We start from the raw sequence: 22282 nt of genomic DNA on the forward strand, positions 1-22282 counted from the left end.
CCATTGTTGGTGTTCTTTGACATTGGTAACCATAGCCTTGTAGTGAGAAACGGTTGAGGGGTTAATGTTCATTTGCAGTAAACTATAATAATATTGTGAGTGTAGGTAGTGTAGCCCGGGAGCATAATAATCACATTATTATTGTTATGGTAAAACGATCACGGCGGAGCTTTTTGCGTTTCGGAAAAAAGGAGCTGTCTGCGGAACATTTTATCAGAAATCAGTTTGTTGTTTCCGGCGCTACTGGTGCTTTCTGCGAAGTAGCTCTTACATCAAATTGACGGCGACGAAAGTGGAATGGATGCTTCGATGTAGCAGATGATATAGAACCAGCTAATTCCAGACAACTTGGTAGCCCGATAATTGCGAATGACGATTGGTACCACCAAACAACGCATGGCTGCAAAGTTTCCATAGCTGTGACGCTCTTGCGAGACTGCATGGTTATTGGAGAGTTTTACAGAAGAGGAATTTTAAAATGTTGAAAGGATTACGAGTTGTTCGAGGCCGGGATTGGCGATGGGACGACCAGGATGGGGGGAAGGGCAGCGTTGGAACGGTCGTCCCTTCCCAGGTGAAAGAAAGAAGTGAGTATGAATAGTTGTTACCACGGGTTTTACGTCACGCGAATATTGGAGATAATAATAATAACCGTATTATTTAGAACGCGCCTTTTGCCAAAGGATACAAAGCGCCAGGTATTATTACTGCAAGGAGTGGGGCGAATTTTGAGAGATAAGACCTGATACAGTCATGATTAATATTGCGTGGTAATTATATTATTTGCATTTATCAATATCAGGGACCAATTTCATGGATCCGCTTACCACCGAATTCTTCGCTTACGGAAGACATTCTTCGCTTATACAGTGCAAGCACCGAATTTCTGCGTCGGAAAGCGAAGAATGCTGGAGAACGCACGTACCACAAGCGAACATTCCTAACCCGTGAAATTACGCTTGACGTAAGCGGGGAATTCCCTGCTTCCGTAAGCGCCGATTCGTTTCCTTACGGTAAGCAGAGCCATGCAATGGATCCAGAAGACGGCACAGTTTGTATACCACTTTGCAGAAGGATGTGAAACTATACTTTGTCTGCTTAATATTGTCGGAAAAGCAGTAGACCTTCCCATTTACAGCACTTTAAAAAATGCAGCAAACAAACCATTACGTCATCGGTATACATTTGGGTCTTTGACTCAACGAAGCCGTATCATTACAACTGCAATATCGAGGAATTGGTGTCAAATTAATGTTTTCATGTGTTTTATAACTTCAGTTTTAATATAACATCTGCATCATGTCTGTTAATTTTAGTTAGCTCCATTATATTATCTTGTTTAATAAGTTCATATAGGCTATACAGTGATTTTATTTGAGAAATCCCCGGGTAGGCATAGTCTTTTAGATTATACTTAAAGGAACACGTTGCCTTGGATCGGACGAGTTGGTCAAAACAAAAGCGTTTGTAACCGTTTTTTATAAAATGCATATGGTTGGAAAGATGTTTTAAAAGTAGAATACAATGATCCACACAAGTTTGCCTCGAAATTGCGTGGTTTTCCTTCTACTGTGCGAACTAACATGGTCGGCCATTTATGGGAGTCAAAATTTTGACCCCCATAAATGGCCGACGTGTTAGTCGACGAGGTAAAAGGAAAACCACGCAATTTCGAGGCATGTTTGTGTGGATCATTGTATTCTACTTTTACAACATCTTTCTACCCATATGCATTTTATAAAAAACGGTTACAAACGCTTTTCAAAGACCAACTCGACCGATCCAAGGCAACGTGTTCCTTTAACAGTAATACTCACAGCTGCATGACTTTAAGATGATCTTTTCCACTTATATAGGCCCTATAATTTCCAACGTTTGTTTTACTTTGTTACTTTGATGGTTTGTGTTAACATCCGGTAAACATTGAAGGCATATCCTTAATATTGGAAAAACGGTTACTTACCTCAGTTATTTCTTGTTCTCAACATAATATACAAATATGTAAACTTTCTCAATTCCCTGTTTATGTCTTTGCAGCCAGCGGAGCATGGGTGCGCTGGGACAGTGGTAAGGCAGCAAATTACCGAGCAGGCGGTACCAAGTTCGATCTAAGAATTTTCGACAACGCGCAAGTAGGTAAGAAGACTTTAATTATTTCCCATATTTATTTTGATAGTTTGGTGCGAAGGTTCATCTAAAAATTTGTATTCATAAATACCTCAGACAGTTTCGCTATTCCTATTGGTGGAGAGCGCGTCACGTGGGTGTGTATAAACCTTTGTTTATGACCAGTAAAAAGTGTTGAAACATGGGCGTGACACGCGAGCTTGCACCTGTTCTTATAAGACAGTTTCTGCACTCCTATTGGTCTAGAGCAACGGCTGAAACAGTTGTGCCACATCACGCGATACGCGCACAGCATACCCTTATAAGGAGTTGTTTACCCAAGGGCGGCGGAGGGCTTTACCATTTCATAGCTGGAGGGGTGTTGTGTTGAAAGAAATCATTGAACAATTATAATTTTTGCATTTATTTTACTTTTTGACCCAAAAGTGTTGATGTTTTTGACCGAAAATGTATTTATGAATGGGAATCAAAGATTTTTCGTGAACTGTTTTACTCATTTCTAAAAACTACAACACCTCATCAAGTAATATTTTGAAGGAACACGTTGCCTTGGATCGGTCGAGTTGGTCTTTGAAAAGCGTTCTGTAACCGTTTATAACAAAAATTTGCGTCGACTGTGACGAACATTTTTTCGTGAACTGTTTTACTCATTTCTCAAAACACCTCATAAAGTAATATTTTAAGGGGAGCTTTCTGGGACCATTATCTTCAAACTGTGTAGGCCTTAGTTTGTTGTCATTTATGTGGACATTGCGTTTTGTGTCCTACCCAAAAAACAACAACAAAAAAACATTTTTGGAAGTAGAATTTAACTCTTAGCATGGTGGAAATACGATATGGAAAGGTTTGCGGTAACACGTAATGACTTTCTCTAAATGAGTTGGGGTGGTTCTGAAAAGAACCGTATATAAGTTTAAACTCGACGTTTCGATCAGTATGCTCTGTATGATCGTCCTTCTTGGAGAAAGCATTTAAGAAATGAACATAGGACCGATAACCGTAATAGTGACGTCACTGTTGTTCCTCAATAGGTGTAAAGCATCCAGGCATAATGTGTGACGTTTGCGACTCAAGCAACATTGTTGGGATACGCTGGAAGTGTAAACAATGTCACGATTATGACCTATGTCATATTTGTTACAATGAAGATAAACACGATCTGACCCATTGCTTCTCCAGGATTGATGCTTACCACATCCAGGGGTAAGTAATGTGCAAGATAGGTTTGCCCGGTGAATTTCGGCACAAACAATTCAATTGTATTGAGAAGTGCATGGAAATATATGCATTTTTTCAAACAGGTAAATCAAACAGTGTAGGATTTCTTTTTAGGAAACTATGTAAAATCAACTTTAAGTGTTCGTGTTGTTGTTATTCGCTAATGGTGTCCGTGATGTTGTCGGCGATCAAAATAACCAACGGTAACTGCTGAGAAGGTCTTTATAGGGTGCGTTCGTTTAGCTTCCCTGGGTCTACCCCCCCCCCGCCCCCCCCCCCCCCCCGCGACAAGAGGTAAACGAACGACCACTCACCGCTCTCGTAGTGACGTCGTTTACCTGGGGCCAGCCCCCAAGTGACCCACTCCACAAGCAGGGCATTGGGGGCTGACCTGGGTGAGCCCCTGGAATGACGTCAAAAGCTATTCGAACGCACCGGGGCAGACCGGGGATGACCCAGGGAAGCTAAACGAACGCACCCATAGATTATTGCTGTGACGTCACAATCCCAAACAGCGCCCTCACTGGGGGTCAAATGAAGACCTATCATTGGCTGAGAGTTGTGTAGACTGGTCCCCTGTCTTTATCCGCAAGGATAACAACAGCTAGGTACTTGCTAATCAGAACCAGTGATTTCATTGGATAAGCGTGCAGTGCCGTAAGCTTTCTCTACCTGGAGTTTGATTGGTCTGAGGGGACGTTTGGATCTAGGTCAAAGGTGCAAATGGACGGGAATTGAGTATACGGGCAAGAGGCCACTCACTGGAGTCATTTTACGAGCCTCGAAGTGTGACGTGTGCCGCGGCGCGTTCAAGTCAGCACGTTTCCATTATTTATACTCAGTGATGACAGCCAATGCAAGTTGGTTTAAGTAAGTTAAAAGTCCATTACAAACAGTCCTACTGGGAATTGGTATTGACATGATATTTCTCGTTTGAAGTAATCAAAATGACTTACACTTTCTTTCGCTCGCAGAGTTGAAGTGCCCCCACGATCGAAATCGACTAAATGCAAAGCCTTGGGCATGTTTCCGGGTGCCCGAGTGATGAGAGGGCCCGATTGGGAATGGAAAGAACAAGATGGTAAGTAGGCCTATACAGAACTCGCAATATGAATCTGAAATGCTAACTTTCAATACAGCATGTAAATGGAAGATAAAACAGGGTGCCCATATTTAAAACAGTGTGTCCAAAAGACACTCGGACACCCCAGCTAACACAATAACACGATTGTGTGTTTTAATCTGACGCAAACCTCCCTCTGTTGTTATGGAACTGTGGTTAACTATGATTAGTTTTAGAACAAGTTGATTTCAAAACATCGTCCTTTTGGACAGAACTGCATCAGAGTGACCCGGGCCCTCATCCCTCTCAAATTATGTGAAGTTGATTGTAGTATATTAAAGAACAGGAGTAAATATTTGTTGAGGAGGGTCCAATTCTAACTCCATAATTTTACTCGTATAGGTGGAGAAGGCACTGTAGGCGTGGTGTGTGAATTGGACCAAAGCCCTGGCTCCTACCGGTCTTGGGTCAAAGTTCAATGGCCAAGTAAATCCATGAACTCGTACCGATGTGGCAAGGATGGTAAGATGGACCTACGGTGTTCAGAGAGAGAGACGTGCGGTGAATTCTACATCGATCATCTCCCAAACCTTGGTAAATCTTACAAAAATATGTTATAACACTGTAAACACAATCAGCTTTGGGTGGTGGACATGTGCGCTATACGTTGGCCCGTCACGGGCGCCCGCCCATGTGCTGTGCGTCTCAATTTTTGACTCTGGCAAGATGACGTCATGATGACCATGTTTGTGACAATGAGTGGTAACGTTTAAAAAAAACCTTGATATCCCGGAACATTCTGCCTGATTAATGTCATTGTTTTGCGTAAACGTCTTTTTTCTTTTTTCTTTTTAACTGACTGACAAAAAAAAACTAGCCAATGTTCCCCCAAATCTTATGGAGTGTCCCTTTGACTGTCATTGTCGGTGATTATGGTAATTTTTTTTTCAACTTGCAGATGGAACCAGAGTCCGCCCGTACGTTGAAGCGGGAGACAAAGTTCGTCTGATCGACATGGACTACGATAAACTAAAGGAATTGCAGACCACACGCTGCGGCTGGAAAGAAGAAACTGCTAAAGTTAGTCGATATTGAAAAATACTATTTGGTGCGTTCGAATAGCTTCCCTGGGTCGACCCCGGTCTGCCCCTGGTACGTTCCGGTATGCCCCGGGGTCGACCCTGGGAAGCTAATCGAACGTGCGCCCAATGATGAACCCATTCTCATGTCATATGTTGTGTAATGTTATTTGTATTACTATAGGTCTTGGTTGGAACTTTTGGAAGATAATTTGAGTATGAAAAAGCAGCGATTTTTAACCAATTATGTTTGACTGTCTGAAGCCAAAGACTGTTTTGGCTGAGAGTTTTTAACCCATTTATTTTTGTTTGTTATGTTTGTTGCTCCTAGTTCAGAGGGAAAGTCGGCGAGGTCACTTTGGTTGACAAAGACGGCGATATCAAAGTTGATTTCGGAGGGTCATCATCCTTCATCAATCCCCAATGCCTTATAATGGAAGAGAGGAAATGTTCTAAATCCAGTGAAGATGTACAAGGTATTTTTGGTTATTATCTTTTGATACTGATGTAAAGAGGCTATAATGACAACATCTCGCCCTACTTGTTTTCTTTGTTCAACTTGCACCCCTCGCTGAAAAATTCGAAAAGGAGCGGATAGAGCATGCAACAATGATCCCAACAAAGCATTACTAGGCTCTACACACTACTAGCCTGCAGACGACCGAAAGTGCAGCTGCAAAACGTCACCTCGGTCCAATCTAAACACAGAAACTGGGTGCGTTCGATTAGCTTCCCTGGGTCGCGGCGGTGCTCACTCGGGTGAGCCCCTGACGGGAGCTAAACGAACGATCACCCACCCTCTCGTGGTGACGGCATGCACCTGGGGCCAGCCCCCAAGTGACCCACAACAAGCAGGGCACTGGGGGCTGACCCGGGTGATCCCCTGGAATGACGTCAAAGCTATTCGAACGCACCGGGGGCAGGACCGTGGTCGACCCAGGGAAGCTAAACGATCGCACCCATAGAAAGTATACGTCCACTTATAGCCTGAACATCTGACGTCACACTTCGAGGTTCGTGAATAACGCCACTCGCAAGAGACCCGCCGCCCTCACCTTTGACCAACATTCGTTCCAAAAAGATACGTAGTCAAATTCTATGTCGGCCATGATAGGAGTGTACTGTTTGGGCAATGGTATTATTGTATCCAATGGAATCACTGAATTTAAGTAGCAGGTGCCTGTCTTTATCATTGCGGATAAAGACAGAAGCCTAGTCTATAACGTCCACTGCACGATTATCCAATGAAACCACTCTATTAAAAGTCTCCAGTAGTTGAATGACTAGATTACAAAAAAGCGGGACTTTAACCATTATTTGCTTTCTGTCCGTCAGTCAAAGACCTTGGCGGTTTGTTGGAGATGTTAGTGAAGTCACAGCTTGGTGAGATGGGCGGCCTGCTGGACGACGCGGAACCCAACGGTGGAGCTGTTCTCTTTCACGCAGCAGCAAACGGGAAAACAGAGAAAGTGAAAGAAATTATCAAAAAGAACCCAAGTGCCGTAAGTATATTGGACATTGAAAATATATTTTTCGCAACTTCGACGACCAATTGAGTTCAAATTTTCACATGTTTGTTGAGATACACCAGGTGAGAAGACTGGTCTTTGACAATTACCAAAGGTGTCCAGTGTCTTAAAGCCATTGGACCCTTTCGGTACAGAAAAAAAAAAAAGTTCACAGATTTACAAATAATTTACAGGGTTTACAGAAGGTAATGGTGAAAGGCTTCTCTTGAAATATTAGTCCATGAAATGCTTTACTTTTTGAGAAAACGGTAAAACAATATAAATTCTCGTTAACGAGAATTACGGAGTTGTTATAAACACATGTCATGACACGGCGAAACGCGCGAAAACAGGAGTGGGTTTTCCCGTTATTTTCTCCCGACTCCGATGTCCGATTGAGCCTAAATTTCCACAGGATTGTTATTTTATATATAAGTTGTGATACATGAAGTGTGGGACTTGGACAATACTGTTTACCGAAAGTGTATAATGGCTTAAAGTACCAAAACCCGGCAAATGCCAAGAAGCAAAGCAAACTTTGTGAATAATTTATTTCTGTTTTTAGATGAAGTACCAGAACCCTGCGAAGCAAACGCCGTTGCAGGTTGCCGCGTATCGGGGACACACTGACAGTGTCATTGCTTTGGTGACCGCTAAGGCACCACTGGAGTCAAAGGATGACGATGGCGACACGGCATTAATGTTCGCAGTTATTGGGTAGGAATATTTATGCCATCATTCTTACAGATAATTTTCCAATGTTGTCTTCATCATTTCTGTATTCTGTCTAGTTGTCTGTCCGTACGTTTTTGTTCCTCATAATGTTTAAAGGCAGTGGACACTATTGGTAATTACTCAAAACAATTATTGCATAAAACCTTATTTGGTAACGAGAAATGGGGTTGATAGTATAAAACAATGTGAGAGACGGCTTCTCTGAATTAACATAGTTTCCAGAAAGAAGTAATTTTTCCACGAATTTGATTTCGGGACCTCAATTTTAGAACTTGAGGTCTCGAAATCAAGCATCAGAAAGCACACAAATTTGTGTGACAAGGTTTTTTTTTCTTCTTTCATTATTATCTCGCAACTTCGATGACCGTTTGAGGTAAAGTTTTCACAGGTTTATATCTTATGCATATGTTGAGATACAGCAAGTGGGAAGACTGGTCTTTGACAATTACCAATAGTGTCCAGTGCCTTTAATATTTGTCTGCCTCTGGCATCTCAACATAATGTCCAATGTGACATGACCTTAGGCTAGTTTTAAAAGAGAGCTCTCCCCTTTAATCTGACATCTCACTATGTCTAGTCAGCAAAACTTCTCTTAACACCATTACACTTAATTAATTGGAGTGGTGCGTTTTTTTATATTGAAAGGAGCTGATTGAAATGTCATTCTTCTCCCAAACCAAATAATTTTTACTTTTACTGTCACGAAAAGCTTTCGAATTTGTACTATTGAACAGCAAAGAGCCGGAGATCGTTAAGTTCCTTTTACTGAATGGAAGTAACATCAATGCATCCAATGAAAAAGGTCTGACTGCTCTTCATCTTGCTGCTGCCAAAGGTCACCCGACATGCGCAGAAGTGCTTCTCAAGCACGAGCCAAGCACGTGCAATGTCAACATTAAGGTATGTCTTCGTTCGGTTAAGTTAAGGAGAGTGAACGAGAAAGTGTAGATTCGTGGATATAATGTACGAGCCGAAGGCGAGTACATTGTAGCCACGAATCTACTCTTAGAGGTATATTCTCTAACTTAAAGGCAGTGGGCACTATTGGTAATTACTCAAAATAATTATTAGCGTAAAACCTTTCTTGGTGACGAGTAATGGGAAGAGGTTGATGGTATAAAACATTGTGAGAAATGGCTCCCTCTGAAGTAACATAGTTTTCGAGAGAGGAGTAATTTTCCACGAATTTGATTTCGAGACCGCAAGTTTAGAACTTGAGGTCTCGAAATCAACTATCTAAACGCACACAACTTCGTGTGACAAGGGTATTTTTTCTTTCATTATTATCTCGCAAGTTCGATGACCGATTGAGCTCAAATTTTCACAGGTTTGTTATTTTATGCATATGTTGAGATACAACAACTGTGAAGGCTAGTCTTTGCCATTTACCAATAGTGTCCACTGCCTTCAAAACAATTTTCCCCATTGATTATAAAACAGTTTCAAGGAATTTGCTTTCTCTATAATAATAACAATATCTCGTGTTCTTTGTCAAACGACGGTTTGTCACATCTCAAAGATACTAGTTGTAAAATAATATATAAGCATACTTTAAAGTGCTTGCGACATATTCGAATACAATCATATCAGTTTTACCAGTTAACATAGTGTTTCTAAAGTGCATTTTTGTAATTGGAAAATGTTTTTTGCCTTGGATCGGTCGAGTTGGTCTTTGAAAAGCGTTTGTAACCGTTTGCTATAAAATTTATATGGTTAGAAAGATGTTGTAAAAGTAGAATACAATGATCTACACAAATATGCCTCAAAATTGCGTGGTTTTCGTTTTACCTCGTCGACTAACACGATCGGCCATTTATGGGAGTCAAAAAGTTGACTCCCATAAAGTTGACTCCCATAAATGGCCGACCGTGTAAATTCGCGACGTAAAATGAAAACCGTGCAGTTTTGAGTGATACTTGTGTGGATTATTATATTCTACTTTTAAAACATCTTTCCAACCATATACATTTCGTAACAAACGGTTTCAAACGTTTTTTTATAGACCAACTCGTCCAATCCAAGGCAACGTGTTCCTTTAAATTCCATGAACCAATAGCGAAGTTTAGCTGCACGTTACGCCGGCAAATACGTGAACGTGAACGTCGAACAATTGTGTTGTTTCTGGGTGACGTCGCCACTTCGGGCTTATTGCATGCTCACTAATGACATATGCGCGCACGATACGTACCCGACGTGAAAAAAACGTAACTCCACGTATGCTAAAAACGTGAGTTTTTAACGACACAATTTTCTGACGTTCACGTTCACGTTCACCGTCACGCGAAACGTGCAGCTAAACCTCCCCAATGAATGCATTGTAACACACCATTTACGTTTTCTTCTTTTATCAGGACAACGATGGGAACACACCACTCATGGTGGCTTTCATTAAGAAAGACAAACAGATAACATCGATGTTGCTTAGACATCCCAAGATAGATCTAAAGTTGCTGAACAAGAATGGATTCAACAGCCTACACTTTGCAGCAATTGTTGGAAATTCTTTGTACGTATATTTCAAACGAAGATTAATTTGTTTGTTTTCGGCTCTATCCGTTTCATCAACTTTACCTGCTGAGGTATCAGAATTTCACGTTATCAGTCTGGACATTACAAAATGCCAGCTAGGAGTGGTGTCTCTAAATGCAAAAAAGTGAAAAAAGCGCTCTGGAAGCTCTTACCTCGTGATGATGCCACTCTCTAAAGCGATCCACTATTTAAAGCGAACGTAGTCCTGGCTGATTTCTTACCTTCCGCCCATACACTGTAAAAAGAAATGTCCGTGAAATTTACGGCACTTCACCTGGCACCCTTTAGACGATGTGACCTCTGACGTCACACGAAAACCATAACATGATTCGCGCGCATACCGCTGGGCAAAACCTTTGTGTTTTGGCAGCCAGCTAGAAAGTGTACGCAATCTTACTACGACTACGCAACTCAGTGCCCGGCGAAACATGACGTATATAGTGTTTTGACAACAGAGGGCGGTTTGAATGTAAACGTAGGTCACATCGTCTATAGCTGCCAGGTAAAGTGCCTAAAATTTTACAGTGGAAGTTTTGTAAATTGTACCTTAAAGGGGTAGTCTGCAAAACTTCTACGATAAAACTTGTGTTTACAGTGTACCAGGTAGTAGTTAACAAGCAGGCAGTTCTTTTCAGAACTGAGAAGTCTCCATAATGATTCCTAACAATCTTTACTCCGTGGTAGTAGACTATAAAGCAAGGCATGTTCCCAACAGAACATAAACTACCCAAGCGCTATTCTTGTTCAAGCGAACAAACTTTGGGTGCGTTCGATTAGCTTCCCTGGGTCGACCCCGGTCTGCCCCCGGTGCTTTCGAACAGCTTTTACGTCGATCCAAGGGCCCACCCGGGTCAGCCCCCAGTACCCTGCTTGTGGAGTGGATCACTTGGGACTGACCTCAGGTGCATGACGTCACCACGAGTGGGCGAGTGTGATCGTTCGTTTAGCTCTTTTCAGGGGCTCACCCGAGTGAGCACCGCGGGGTCGACCCAGCCAGGGAAGCTAATTACGCACCCTTTAGCAGCTGCATGCACCTCATTACATGACTAACGCGCGCGTATTTGTAATGTGATATCACTAACACGTTCTCAATTTGTTTTCCCATCGACTTCAGTGCCGTTGATAAGATCTTGGAAGTAGCACCTGGTATGATTAATCTTCAGAAAGATGACGGGTTCACTGCATTGCATCTAGCCGCCCTCAACGACCACATAGAAATCACCACGACACTGGTTAAACGGGTAATGACGCCCTCTTTTGTCGATATGCAGTTACTAAGAATTTATAGTCTTTATGCGTGAACTTAGACCCTTCTCTTCCCCTGTCATCCGTGAGACGTACAGGCACCACATAAGATAGAACAAACTCTACCTGGCAAGTAGACACACACATAGTGTTACCGCAAACAAATAAATATCGATACCTCACAATGCAACGCCTCAAAACCCATATTCAAATAGTAAAACCACTCTCTATTATTCTTTGCAGGGGGACTGCAACAAAGAGCTGAAAAACGAAAACGGTCAGACAGCGCTGCACCTGGCAGTAACGAAGTCTCACAACAAGTGCATTGAGGCACTGGTGAATAATGGCGCCGATGTCAACGCAAAGGACAAAGATGGTGATACCAGCCTACACCTTGTCATGGTCAAGGCATCCATGAAAGATATCTTAGGATCAAGCGATCTCGGACAGGTAGTTTAAGATTGTGTGCCAGTGTTTACGTAGATTTGACTCAAGTCCCAATCCACAGGACCCGAGCCATGGTGTTGTCAGCAGCAGAGTGTGGGTTCGATTCCCGGTCATGGCACTTATTGTGCTCTTGGGGTTGAGCGACGCACTTTAAACCAAGTTGCTTCGTAAACAATTGGGAAGGTAGTGCATTCTGCTCTTCCAGCCAGGCTCCTGGTACACTTGCCCTACCAGCCTTATGGACTTTAAAGGGGTAACCCTGATATGTGATACAAATTGGTGGTCATTAGTGTAAGCATACGGGCCTATTACGGCGTCTGGGTGTCCAACCTGCATGGTTCTTTGCATTTTCTCACATTCACATCCATTATTATACAATCTCTACACCAAGTAATTTAGCTACAAGTTAATTTTGTTTGTTTGTTTGTTTGCTTGTTTGTTTGTTTACAGTTGATGGAGCTCATAAATAGATCAGGGGGAGCAGGGGAGTCAAAAGATGAGAAATCAAACCTCGTTGCCATAGCAATCTATCTCATCAAAAATGGCGCAGACATCCACATTAAAGACCATGGAGGGCGTGACGTCATAGACGTCACCCTAAACCCGGCCATAAAGAACTTGCTGAGGGAACAGGACCAGAAAACAAGGTAAAACTGGTGAAAGGGTGCAAAGTTTCCACCTTTTTGAATAATTCAATGCAAATTCTACCCACAGTGGGATAGATTTATAAATTTTAAAACTAAAGCCAATTTAAACGTTATGTTGGAATCAAAGCCATAAATAATATCCATGTTCCTTTACATAATTATATTAAAGGCAGTGGACACTATTGGTAATTACTCAAAATAATTATTAGCACAAAACCTTTCTTGGTGACGACTGTGGGGAGAGGTTGATGGTCTAAAATATTGTGAGAAACGGCTCCCTCTGAAGTGCCATAGTTTTCGAGAAAGAAGTAGTTTTCCACGAATTTGATTTCGAGACCTCAGATTTAGAACTTGAGGTCTCGAAATCAACCATCTAAACGCACACAACTTCGTGCGACAAGGGTGTTTCTTCTTTCATTATTATCTCGCAAGTTCGACGACCGATTGAGCTCAAATTTCCACAGGTTCATTATTTTATGCATATGTTGAGAAACACCAACTGTGAAGGCTAGTCTTTGACAATTATCAATAGTGTCAGTGTCTTTAATAAAGTTTTTTTTTTCTAAACAGGACTATGAAGATGTTCAAGAATAAAAATGACGCATGCAAAGTGAGCTGATTTGATGGAAAATCAAATCCTTTACGATCTGGACCGACTGAATAAAAGCACCTTGGAACTTAGACAGGTAACCACAATTATTCAATTTTACGGAAATGAAAACTCATTTAAGTTTTACTAAGCCTGCCTGCAAAATGTAATCATGTGTTCTCTACATACAATGTATTTAACAATTAAAAGTAAATCATGACTTTTCTCTTTACAAATATTATTTACAAAACAATATGTGGTAAAATTGAACACTTTGAGATAAATGTGTTTGCATTTATTATGATTGTTTCAACTTTTATGCTGTAATTGTGATATTTTGTATTGCTTTGTGATCTTTCTTTCGTTGATATACTCACTGGTGTGACAGGAATCAAGAAGGAAAGAAAGAAGTTGTCATGTAAAAATTTCTTTGCGAGGCTAGTGTGTTAGTGAAACAATAAAATGGTACTCGTTATATATGTGCGGTGGCAGTTAACAGCCGTTATACTTAAACAAGCCTACGAAAGTACGTCATTCTCGTTTACAGACGGCTGTTCATTTTTGAAAAACTCAATTAAATGGTGACACCACCCCCCCCCCCCCCCCCCGTCCTTTGAGATTAAAAGGTCAGAACAAAATTGTATTATTCTATATGCGCTTTCATTCGATAATTGCAATAATTGTCAAACAGTTTATTTTATTCACACACCCCAGACAAAGTATTGTTTCTATATTATATTAAACGTTTATACCTTATACGGAAATTGGAAACAAAAGCGCTGGAAAGCGGCTCGTTCTGGAGAGAAATGCAAACGGAAACTACAGTTTGAGTTGGCTATAAAGTGCCTCTAAATTTCTACCCAAACTTCGGATCTGGGTATGAGAAATGCATTTAAAAAAATTCGTCTACAACATGTAATAAATTTAAAACTTAGGTAGGTCTATATTTTTGGTCTTTTGTGACTCGATCAATCTTTGCTTATATCAGGGGCCAATTTCATAGAGCTGCTTAGCATGAAATTGCTTCCTTGATAAAAACAGGATTACCAACCAAATTTCCACGTGATTTTCAGGATAAGCAAACAACAGTTGAATACCAGTAACAAGCAATATGCAACAAATGAAAATTTGGTTGGTAATCCTGTTTTTATCAAGGAAGAAATTTCATGCTAAGCAAATTTTTAAGCTTAGCAGCTCTATGAAATTGGGCCCAGAATGTGACTCGAAAAATCTTTGCTTATACCAGAATGAGCCGAAAAGTCATATGTATAATGTTGTTAAGCAATAATTTGTGCTCTATGAGCTAAACATAATAAGGATTAGGCCTAACTTCTCCTTAGATGTGTATGGCTATATAATATTGCTATTTGCAGGCTTCAATCCAACATGTGCCACAAAAACACATTATTTTAGCAATATTGTGTTTACTAATTAGTCAATCGTGTTTCTAAATATTTATTTTTTTGTGAACAATTTTAAAGCTATTTACCTATAATTTTGTTTCCATATTAAAAAACCTAACATTGTATAAAATGCGCAGCAATGTTGTAAGCGTTTGAACAGTACCCAGACTTCTGAAATATCGTGACTTAGTATTTTAATACCACAATAGACATAATTCGATACTCGGTACCCATCACGCGTTACGCGTGGAATAAGGTGCATGCTGGTCTAGCTAGCGATCAAGTTTGGTCGCTAGCTAGAGGAGCATACATTTAAAGGAACACGTTGCCTTGAATCGGTCGAGTTGGTCTTTGAAAAGCGTTTGTAACCGTTTGTTATAAAAATGCATATGGGTAGAAAGATATTGTAAAAGTAGAATACAATGATCCACACAAACATGCCTCTAAATTGCACGGTTTTCCTTTTACCTTGTCGACTAACACGGTCGGCCATTTATGGTAGTCAGATTTTTGACTCCCATAAATGGCCGACCGTGTTAGTTTGCACAGTGAAAGGAAAACCACGCAATTTCGAGGCAAACTTGTGCGGATCATTGTATTCTACTTTTACAACATCTTTCCAACCACATACATTTTTATAAAAAACGGTTACAAACGCTTTTCGAAGACCAACTCGACCGATCCAAGGCAACGTGTTCCTTTAACAGTTAGCACTTGCGCAGTGTGTATTTTCGAAAAGGTCTATCCCACGTGACTTATCATTTTACATGATATAATAATAGTATGTACTCAATCTGTGTCAAAAATAAAGTTTCTAAAACAAGCATAAGTTGTTTCCCAGAGCACATTGTTTGTTCAAAACCTTTTCATTCCACCGCTGTTGGAGACCAATCCCTACCATATTGTCCGAATCGATCTCGAAAGGTTTGTTAGTTAATGGGTGCGTTCGTTTAGCTTCCCTGGGTCATCCTCGGTCTGCCATGGTGCGTTCGAATAGCTTTTGACGTCATTCCAGGGGCTCACCCAGGTCAGCCCCCAGTGCCCTGCTTGTGGAGTGGGTCACTTGGGGGCTGGCCCCAGGTAAACGACGTCACTACGAGAGCGGTGAGTGGTCGTTCGTTTAGCTCTTGTCAGGGGCTCACCCGAGTGAGCACCGCGGGGTAGACCCAGGGAAGCCAAACGAACGCACCCTATGTATGCTATGGTTTCATGAAGTGCTTACACTGTCGGCAACTGTTTTGGTCGCATTAACCAAATTCTGGTATGTTCCTTATAAAGTGTCCCACTATTGAAAGTCCACAATCACAGGGACACAAGATTGTGCCGTTTATCAACAACCCCTAATGTCATGACTTCAACATTTGGGTGCGTTCGTTTAGCTTCCATAGGTCTACCCCACAGTGCTCACTCGGGTGAGCCCCTGACAAGAGCTAATCGAACGATCACACTCGCCCTCTCGTGATGACGGCATGGACCTCAGGTCACCCCAAGTGACCCACTCCACAAGCAGGGCACTGGGGGCTGACCGGGGTGAGCCCCGTCAAAGCTATTCGAAAGCTGGGTCGACCCAGGGAAGTTAAACGAACGCACCCATTGATTTACAAAAAAGGGTTTTTGGTTTACATTCTTGATGAGTTTTTCTCATAATATGACTTTGAGGCATTGCATGGTGAGGGATCAATATATATTTGGTTTGCGGTAACACGTGTGTATCCACTTGCCAGGCAGAGTTTGTTTTTTAGAGATAAGTCTTTCTAATATTCTACTACCACGGAGTAGATTTATCGGATTGTTCGGGAGACTTCTCAGTTCTGAAAAGAACCGTCCTTAGTAGTTATAGCAAGACAGTTCACTAAAAAAACAAACTCTACCTGGCAAGTAGCTTGCTACACACATGGTGTGACCGCAAACGAAATATATATTGATACCTCGCCATGCAAATCCAATATAGTTTTGGATACTGGCCAAAACATTGTCATTATTCTCTCCCATTTTATATCAACTTTTACATTTCCCAAAATTCATTTTGAGAATTCCCTTCTTGTGGAGATGTACAAGGTTGCTGAATTCCTTGAATCGTGAGTGTTTGTACCCGAACGAGATGTCATTGTGGTAGTGATAAGGTATACTAGCGCCCTCAAGCGTTTTCTGGAAATACCAGAAGCCGAAGAGATGGATTTCGTCACAAAGTCCGAAAGCCGACGAGACTACATACAAACCTGAAACAATGATAATAAAATGGTTAATGATCAACTATTTAAGAGTCCTTTATACTTGTATGATTCCAAAGATCCTCTTTTTTGGAGTTGGTCATTAGGGAGATGCCTAAACAACAAAGAACAGAAACTGCCATAATGGTAGTCTGGGACCCTGTCTTCCCTGCTGTCAGATCCAGTAATTCCATTGGGTACATTATGATACGTGCAGTTACATGAGCTTTCCATTATGCCCATTGCTGTAAAGTCAGCATTATTATAATTTGACTGCATATCTTTTTGTGAAATGAATGAGGTCAAAGGTGAAAGTACACGCGGGTTTAGAGGCAGGTCTCTGGCGTTATTCACGAGCCTCGAAGATGTTCAGGCTACCATAATGGCTACCGTCATAAAAGTTGTTTAATTCTTACCAGTAGAGGGCCAATTTTGTTCGTAGTTCGCCCTTCTCCATAAGTATTTCACAGCAGAGAAATGTCCCGGGTGGTTAAAGATCGGCGTTGCAATACCAGAGTCTGTTAAGATATCCGCTATTCGCAGGTTAAATTTGAAGTAGGATCTCGTAGTGAAGGCAGGGAGCCAGACCATGCTGCCGTTGAATTGCCGGAGGTAAGTTTCGAAGGTTGTGACGTCTTCGGGTTTTCCTAAGGTGTTCATCCTGGACGGGGGAGTGAGGGGAAAGAACGAGGAAAGTTCAACGTTGTATGTTAATTGTTTTCTGTTGTTTCTCGTAATGAAGCATCGAGGCAATGGGCGAAAAGGGCGGAAAACTTAAAAATCACAATTCATAAAAGCAGGTTTGTCGTCTGTTTTTATTTTCAATAAATTGATTGTTTGTTGGATATCAATCAATCTTTAAAGCAAATTCATAAATAAACTATGACTTACTGTTTGATGACAAATGAGGGATTGAGCGTAGTGAAGTTGGTCTTGGTTCCTACGTCATCTTCGTGACCTTTGACCTGGGCTAGGTTGAACCTGATTGGTTGACAGTCATCAGTTGGTGAAAAAGAAGAGAAAAAATGCATTGATGCATCAGTAGGTAGGCGTGTGGTAGGCCCGGCGATCTCTATTCCACTGACGGTATAACAGTGACCAGTGCTACAGGCCTACTTGTAACAGTAGAAGGCCATTTGACAGGATGGATAACAAAATGTATAGAAATGTTTTCAAACGTGTACATTGTAACAATAAAAACGAGGCTAAAAATTGTGTCCCGGGGCGAAAATTAAATGTTTTTAACTTTGACCAAATTTAGACTCCGAGGTTTCGGCTTCGCTACGGATTAGGTTCCATCAAGCCGCCTACGCCAGGAGACTTCCTTTATCTTTGAAGCAAGCTCTTGGTGGCGCCCTTGGTCTTTTCAGATTATGATCGAACCATACACTGCATTACCTGAAAATGAAATCAGCTTCGTCGATAGTATGTCCACATTTGGAGCCAGCCAGCACACCACTCGATCCTACAATGCTGCATCGTTTGAATCGTTTCTGTTTCTCAAATACTGTTCTCTGAAAATGTAGAAAGAAGATAGAAATATATAGCCAATGTTTTGTTAAGAGTTTCACAAGAGGGCTACTCACAGTAGGGTGCTGTGTTACACTATGGGTGCGTTCGTTAAGCTTCCCTGGGTGTACCCCGCGGTGCTCACTCGGGTGAGCCCCTGACAGGAGCTAATCGAACGATCACACTCGCCTTCTCGTGGTGACGGCATGCACCTCAGATCACCCCCAGTGACCCACTCCACAAGCAGGGCACTGGGGGCTGACCCGGGTGAGCCCGTCAAAGCTATTCGAACGTACCGGGGCAGACCGGGGTCGACCCAGGGAAGCTAAACGAACGCACCCATTGATACCTTTTGCGCTGGTTGGCATGGATGACCGAATGTTAACAGATACTGCTCCCAAATTCAACATAACTTTCTGCACATATTATTAGCCTATAAACGGAATTGATTATTACATGATTTGCTTTGTTATTCTGTTTGTTTGTTTTTTGCTTTGCATTAATGGCATTCCCGTATAGTTTTCTAACATTGGTTGGCAACAACTCAGGTTGTGACGTTGCAATAGAAAGGTCTAATGGAGTAATGGAGAGAGCTGCGACGACTTGTCATTATTTAGAAGTCACTTTAAGTCAGAGTACCAGACTAAACTGCACATTGGTTTGAGCTAACATTTGGACCCCAAAAATGGCATCTAGCAACTGGAGCTCCTTTAAAAAAAAAAGTATACCCTGAATTAAATGCACACTTACTTCAGAAAGATTATACCAAAAGTTTTGTGATACATTCCACGGGTCCCCGTTCATATCAAAAGTCAAATTGACACCAACTTGAGTGTTTCTCCTTGTAAGGTAAAGAAGTCTTCTTGAATCCAAGAACCTCGTTGCACCAAGTATGTCTCGCCTTAAAAACCAAAATGAAAAGATACACAAATACTAAAAATCTTATTTTTTTTTTAAGTTAACCCATTTTGACCCATTTCTGGGTCACTTTGACACTGAATGCGGGTCAATTATTCTTACCACTACTGGTAATTGTTAGTCTCACTTGGTGTATCTCAACATTATGCATAAAATAACAAAGCTGTGAAAATTTGAGCTCAATTGGTCCTCGAAGTTGCGAGATAATTACACCCTTGTCACACGAAATTGTGTGCTTTCAGATGCTTGATTTCGATACCTCCAAATCTAATTCTACAGTCTCGAACTCAAATTCGTGGAAAACTACTTCTTTCTCGAAAACTACGTTACTTCAGAGGGAGCCGTTTCTCACAATGTTTTATACTATCAACAGCTCCCCAATACTCGTTACAAAGTTATGTTTTATGCTAACAATTATTTTGAGTTACCAAAAGCGTCCACTGCCTTAAAGTAGGCCCTACGTGACAAATTTCTCCAAAAAAAAAAAGCTTTTTCATGAGGACGATCGGAGCATACTTATCGAAACGTCGTGTTGTTGCACCACCGGTTTCTGTACACTTACTAGACTATAAATTATTATCATGGTTTTTTGAGACATTATTACGTAACATACCTAAAAGCATTGGTGTTGGTTACGCTTTGGCGCCATGTTTGATTGGCGATACCACGAACAATTTCGAAAACTTTTTCATGTTTGGTTCCTCTCGGGTAAGGGTTGGTGTATTCCTTGACAAAGTGCCTGCAAATAGAGGGGTAAATGTCAAAGTTAGCGAATGTAAATGACATAGAAAGTTTAACATGAACCTTTGCATGGTATAATAACAATAAAGACCCTGGACACTATTGGTAATTGTCAAAGACCGGTCCTCTCACTTGGTGTATCCCAACATATGCATAAAATAACAAACCTGTGAAAATTTGAGCTCAATTTGTCGTCCAGGTTGCGAGTGGTAATGAAAGAAAAACACTTTGTCACACGAAGTTGTGCGCTTTCAGATGCTTCTTGATTTCGAGACCTCAAATTCTAAATCTGAGGTCTTGAAATCAAATTCGCGGAAAATTACTTCTTTCTTGAAAACGTCGTCACTTCAGAGGGAGCCGTTTCTCACAATGTTTTATACTATCAACCTCTCCCCATTACTCGTAACCAAGTATGGTTTTATGCCAATAATTATTTTGAGTAATTACCAATAGTGTCCACTGCCTTTAAATTAATTGAAAAATCATTGGGTTTTTTACCGAACGTATTCCTCAAATGTTTTCGTCACGGTTCTCGTGGATGGTCCCTCTGTTGTAAATAGTTGTGTCTGTATAAAATGAAGTCAGAGAAAATTATTTGTTCATTGTCATCGTCCCCTATACTAAAATCATTTAATTTTTCCTCAAGTATCCAAACATTTTGATATTGTGGCTCTGAGAGGCATCGCAAAATCATATCTGCATCAAAAACATGGATTATCGAACTTGCGGTGATCGCAAATAATTTTGCAAAATATATTTTGGTACATTAGCAACATCTAATTTGCATTTATTTATGATATTATTTTTGTTTTATATATATTATAAGTCTTTGGAAAGGATTTGCAACGATCTGCGATGTGTAATGTCTCTTCAAGGCTACAATTAAAGGCAGTGGACACTACTGGTAATTACTCAAAATAATTATCAGCATAAAACCTCACTTAGTAACGAGTAATGGGGAGAGGTTGATAAAACATTGTGAGAAACGACAGCCTTTGCAGTGACATAGTTTTCGAGAAAGAAGTAATTATTTAAATTTTCACAGGTTTGTTATTTTATGCATATTATTATGTTGAGACATAACAACTGTGAAGGCTAGTCTTTGACAATTACCAATAGTGTCCACTGTCTTTAATAATGGATGTTCTGCAACTATTTTTTTTTTAGACAATGATGAAGAATACCTTTGCCAGTGGCTTGAGCGTCGTGTGTTGCTCCCGGGTTACATTTAGAATTGCTGTCATCTTCGACTTGATGCTGATGGGTTTAATCAAAATAACTCAAAATTAGATCTGTCTGGTTCCCTGTCCGTAAGCGAATACAGTTACTTACTTTTTCAAAGCAGGGACCCGACTATTTTGCCCTCAAGCCTCGATTTGGGGGCGTGGTTTTGCTTTGAAGAAAACAAGACGGCCGACCAGGAAATTGTGTACTAAATAATATTGCCACCGTTTCATTATCGTCACTGTACTAGTAATATTTGTTATATTATTTGATATTATTTTTTCGGATCTTTCCACTCCAATTTGAAGAGATTGTTTCGTAGCAATCTTGTTTTTATTTTACTATTATTATAACTAGAAAGATCTGGGTTTAAAATCAAGATTCTGCTTACCGCGAATCTTCTTTCTAACATCTTTCATGGCCAACGAGGGCCAGATTTCATGGAGCTACTTCGCCACAAAATATCAGCTTAGCGCAAACAACTGCTGGTTGGCAGAAGGAGGTTACCATCTAAATAATGACTGTCACTCAACAGTCATTTTAAACGCAGAATTTCATGTATAGCTGCTTCACAAACAGGGCCAAATTTCATGGAGCTGCTTCATCAGCACAAAAATCTTCGCACAAACAATAATTGTTGATGGCAGAAAGAGGTTGCAATTGAAATCAGACTTGTTATAATGTATAGAATTGTCACTCAACAGCAATTAATACGCAGTATTAACTGGGTTTTTTTTATTATTTTTTTTTATGAAATTTGAGCCAGATATGTCCAAACATGGCAGATACTTACCTCGTGTAATGGTTCGTACTTCTCCAACTTACGGCGGGCCAAAGTCTCCATCCGTAAAACAAACTAGCGATACAAAATACGGAGAGAAAAACTAAAAGAGTACTATTGTGTTTCATAGTGTTGTCATAATTTGTCTAGCTGTGTATAATGTGTGTTCTACAACGGCACGTTCAGAAATTGTGACACTTTTCAAAAATTCGATCGCAGTTTTTATTGTCTTTTATCGGAAGGGGGGGGGGGACACAACAGCAGATGTGCGATAGACGAACGTATTGATTGATTTTCCGTATAGCGGAA

At 40.8% G+C, this 22282-nt stretch overlaps 2 protein-coding genes across 2 annotated transcripts; one reads left to right on the forward strand and one right to left on the reverse strand.

Moving 5' to 3' along the window:
• Positions 1-71: 71 nt before the first annotated feature.
• Positions 72-15974, forward strand: LOC139950834 (E3 ubiquitin-protein ligase MIB2-like). The gene is made up of 15 exons (XM_071949660.1): positions 72-587; positions 2038-2136; positions 3159-3330; positions 4320-4426; positions 4811-5002; positions 5367-5488; positions 5819-5963; positions 6823-6989; positions 7561-7712; positions 8465-8630; positions 10082-10236; positions 11374-11500; positions 11748-11954; positions 12402-12598; positions 13169-15974. The coding sequence occupies exons 1-15, from the start codon at positions 479-481 to the stop codon at positions 13215-13217; spliced, it is 2166 nt and encodes a 721-aa protein (XP_071805761.1). The 5' UTR covers positions 72-478; the 3' UTR covers positions 13218-15974.
• Positions 15975-16121: 147 nt separating this feature from the next.
• LOC139950707 (alpha-N-acetylneuraminide alpha-2,8-sialyltransferase-like) lies at positions 16122-22133 on the reverse strand. Its single transcript, XM_071949499.1, has 9 exons — positions 21986-22133; positions 21153-21225; positions 20467-20534; positions 19841-19966; positions 19060-19210; positions 18199-18314; positions 17692-17781; positions 17217-17461; positions 16122-16809 (listed from the first exon to the last, which is right to left on the reverse strand). The coding sequence occupies exons 1-9, from the start codon at positions 22099-22101 to the stop codon at positions 16589-16591; spliced, it is 1206 nt and encodes a 401-aa protein (XP_071805600.1). The 5' UTR covers positions 22102-22133; the 3' UTR covers positions 16122-16588.
• Positions 22134-22282: the final 149 nt, after the last annotated feature.

The sequence above is a fragment of the Asterias amurensis genome, chromosome 18, assembly GCF_032118995.1.
Source record: "Asterias amurensis chromosome 18, ASM3211899v1".
NCBI lineage: Eukaryota > Metazoa > Echinodermata > Asteroidea > Forcipulatida > Asteriidae > Asterias > Asterias amurensis.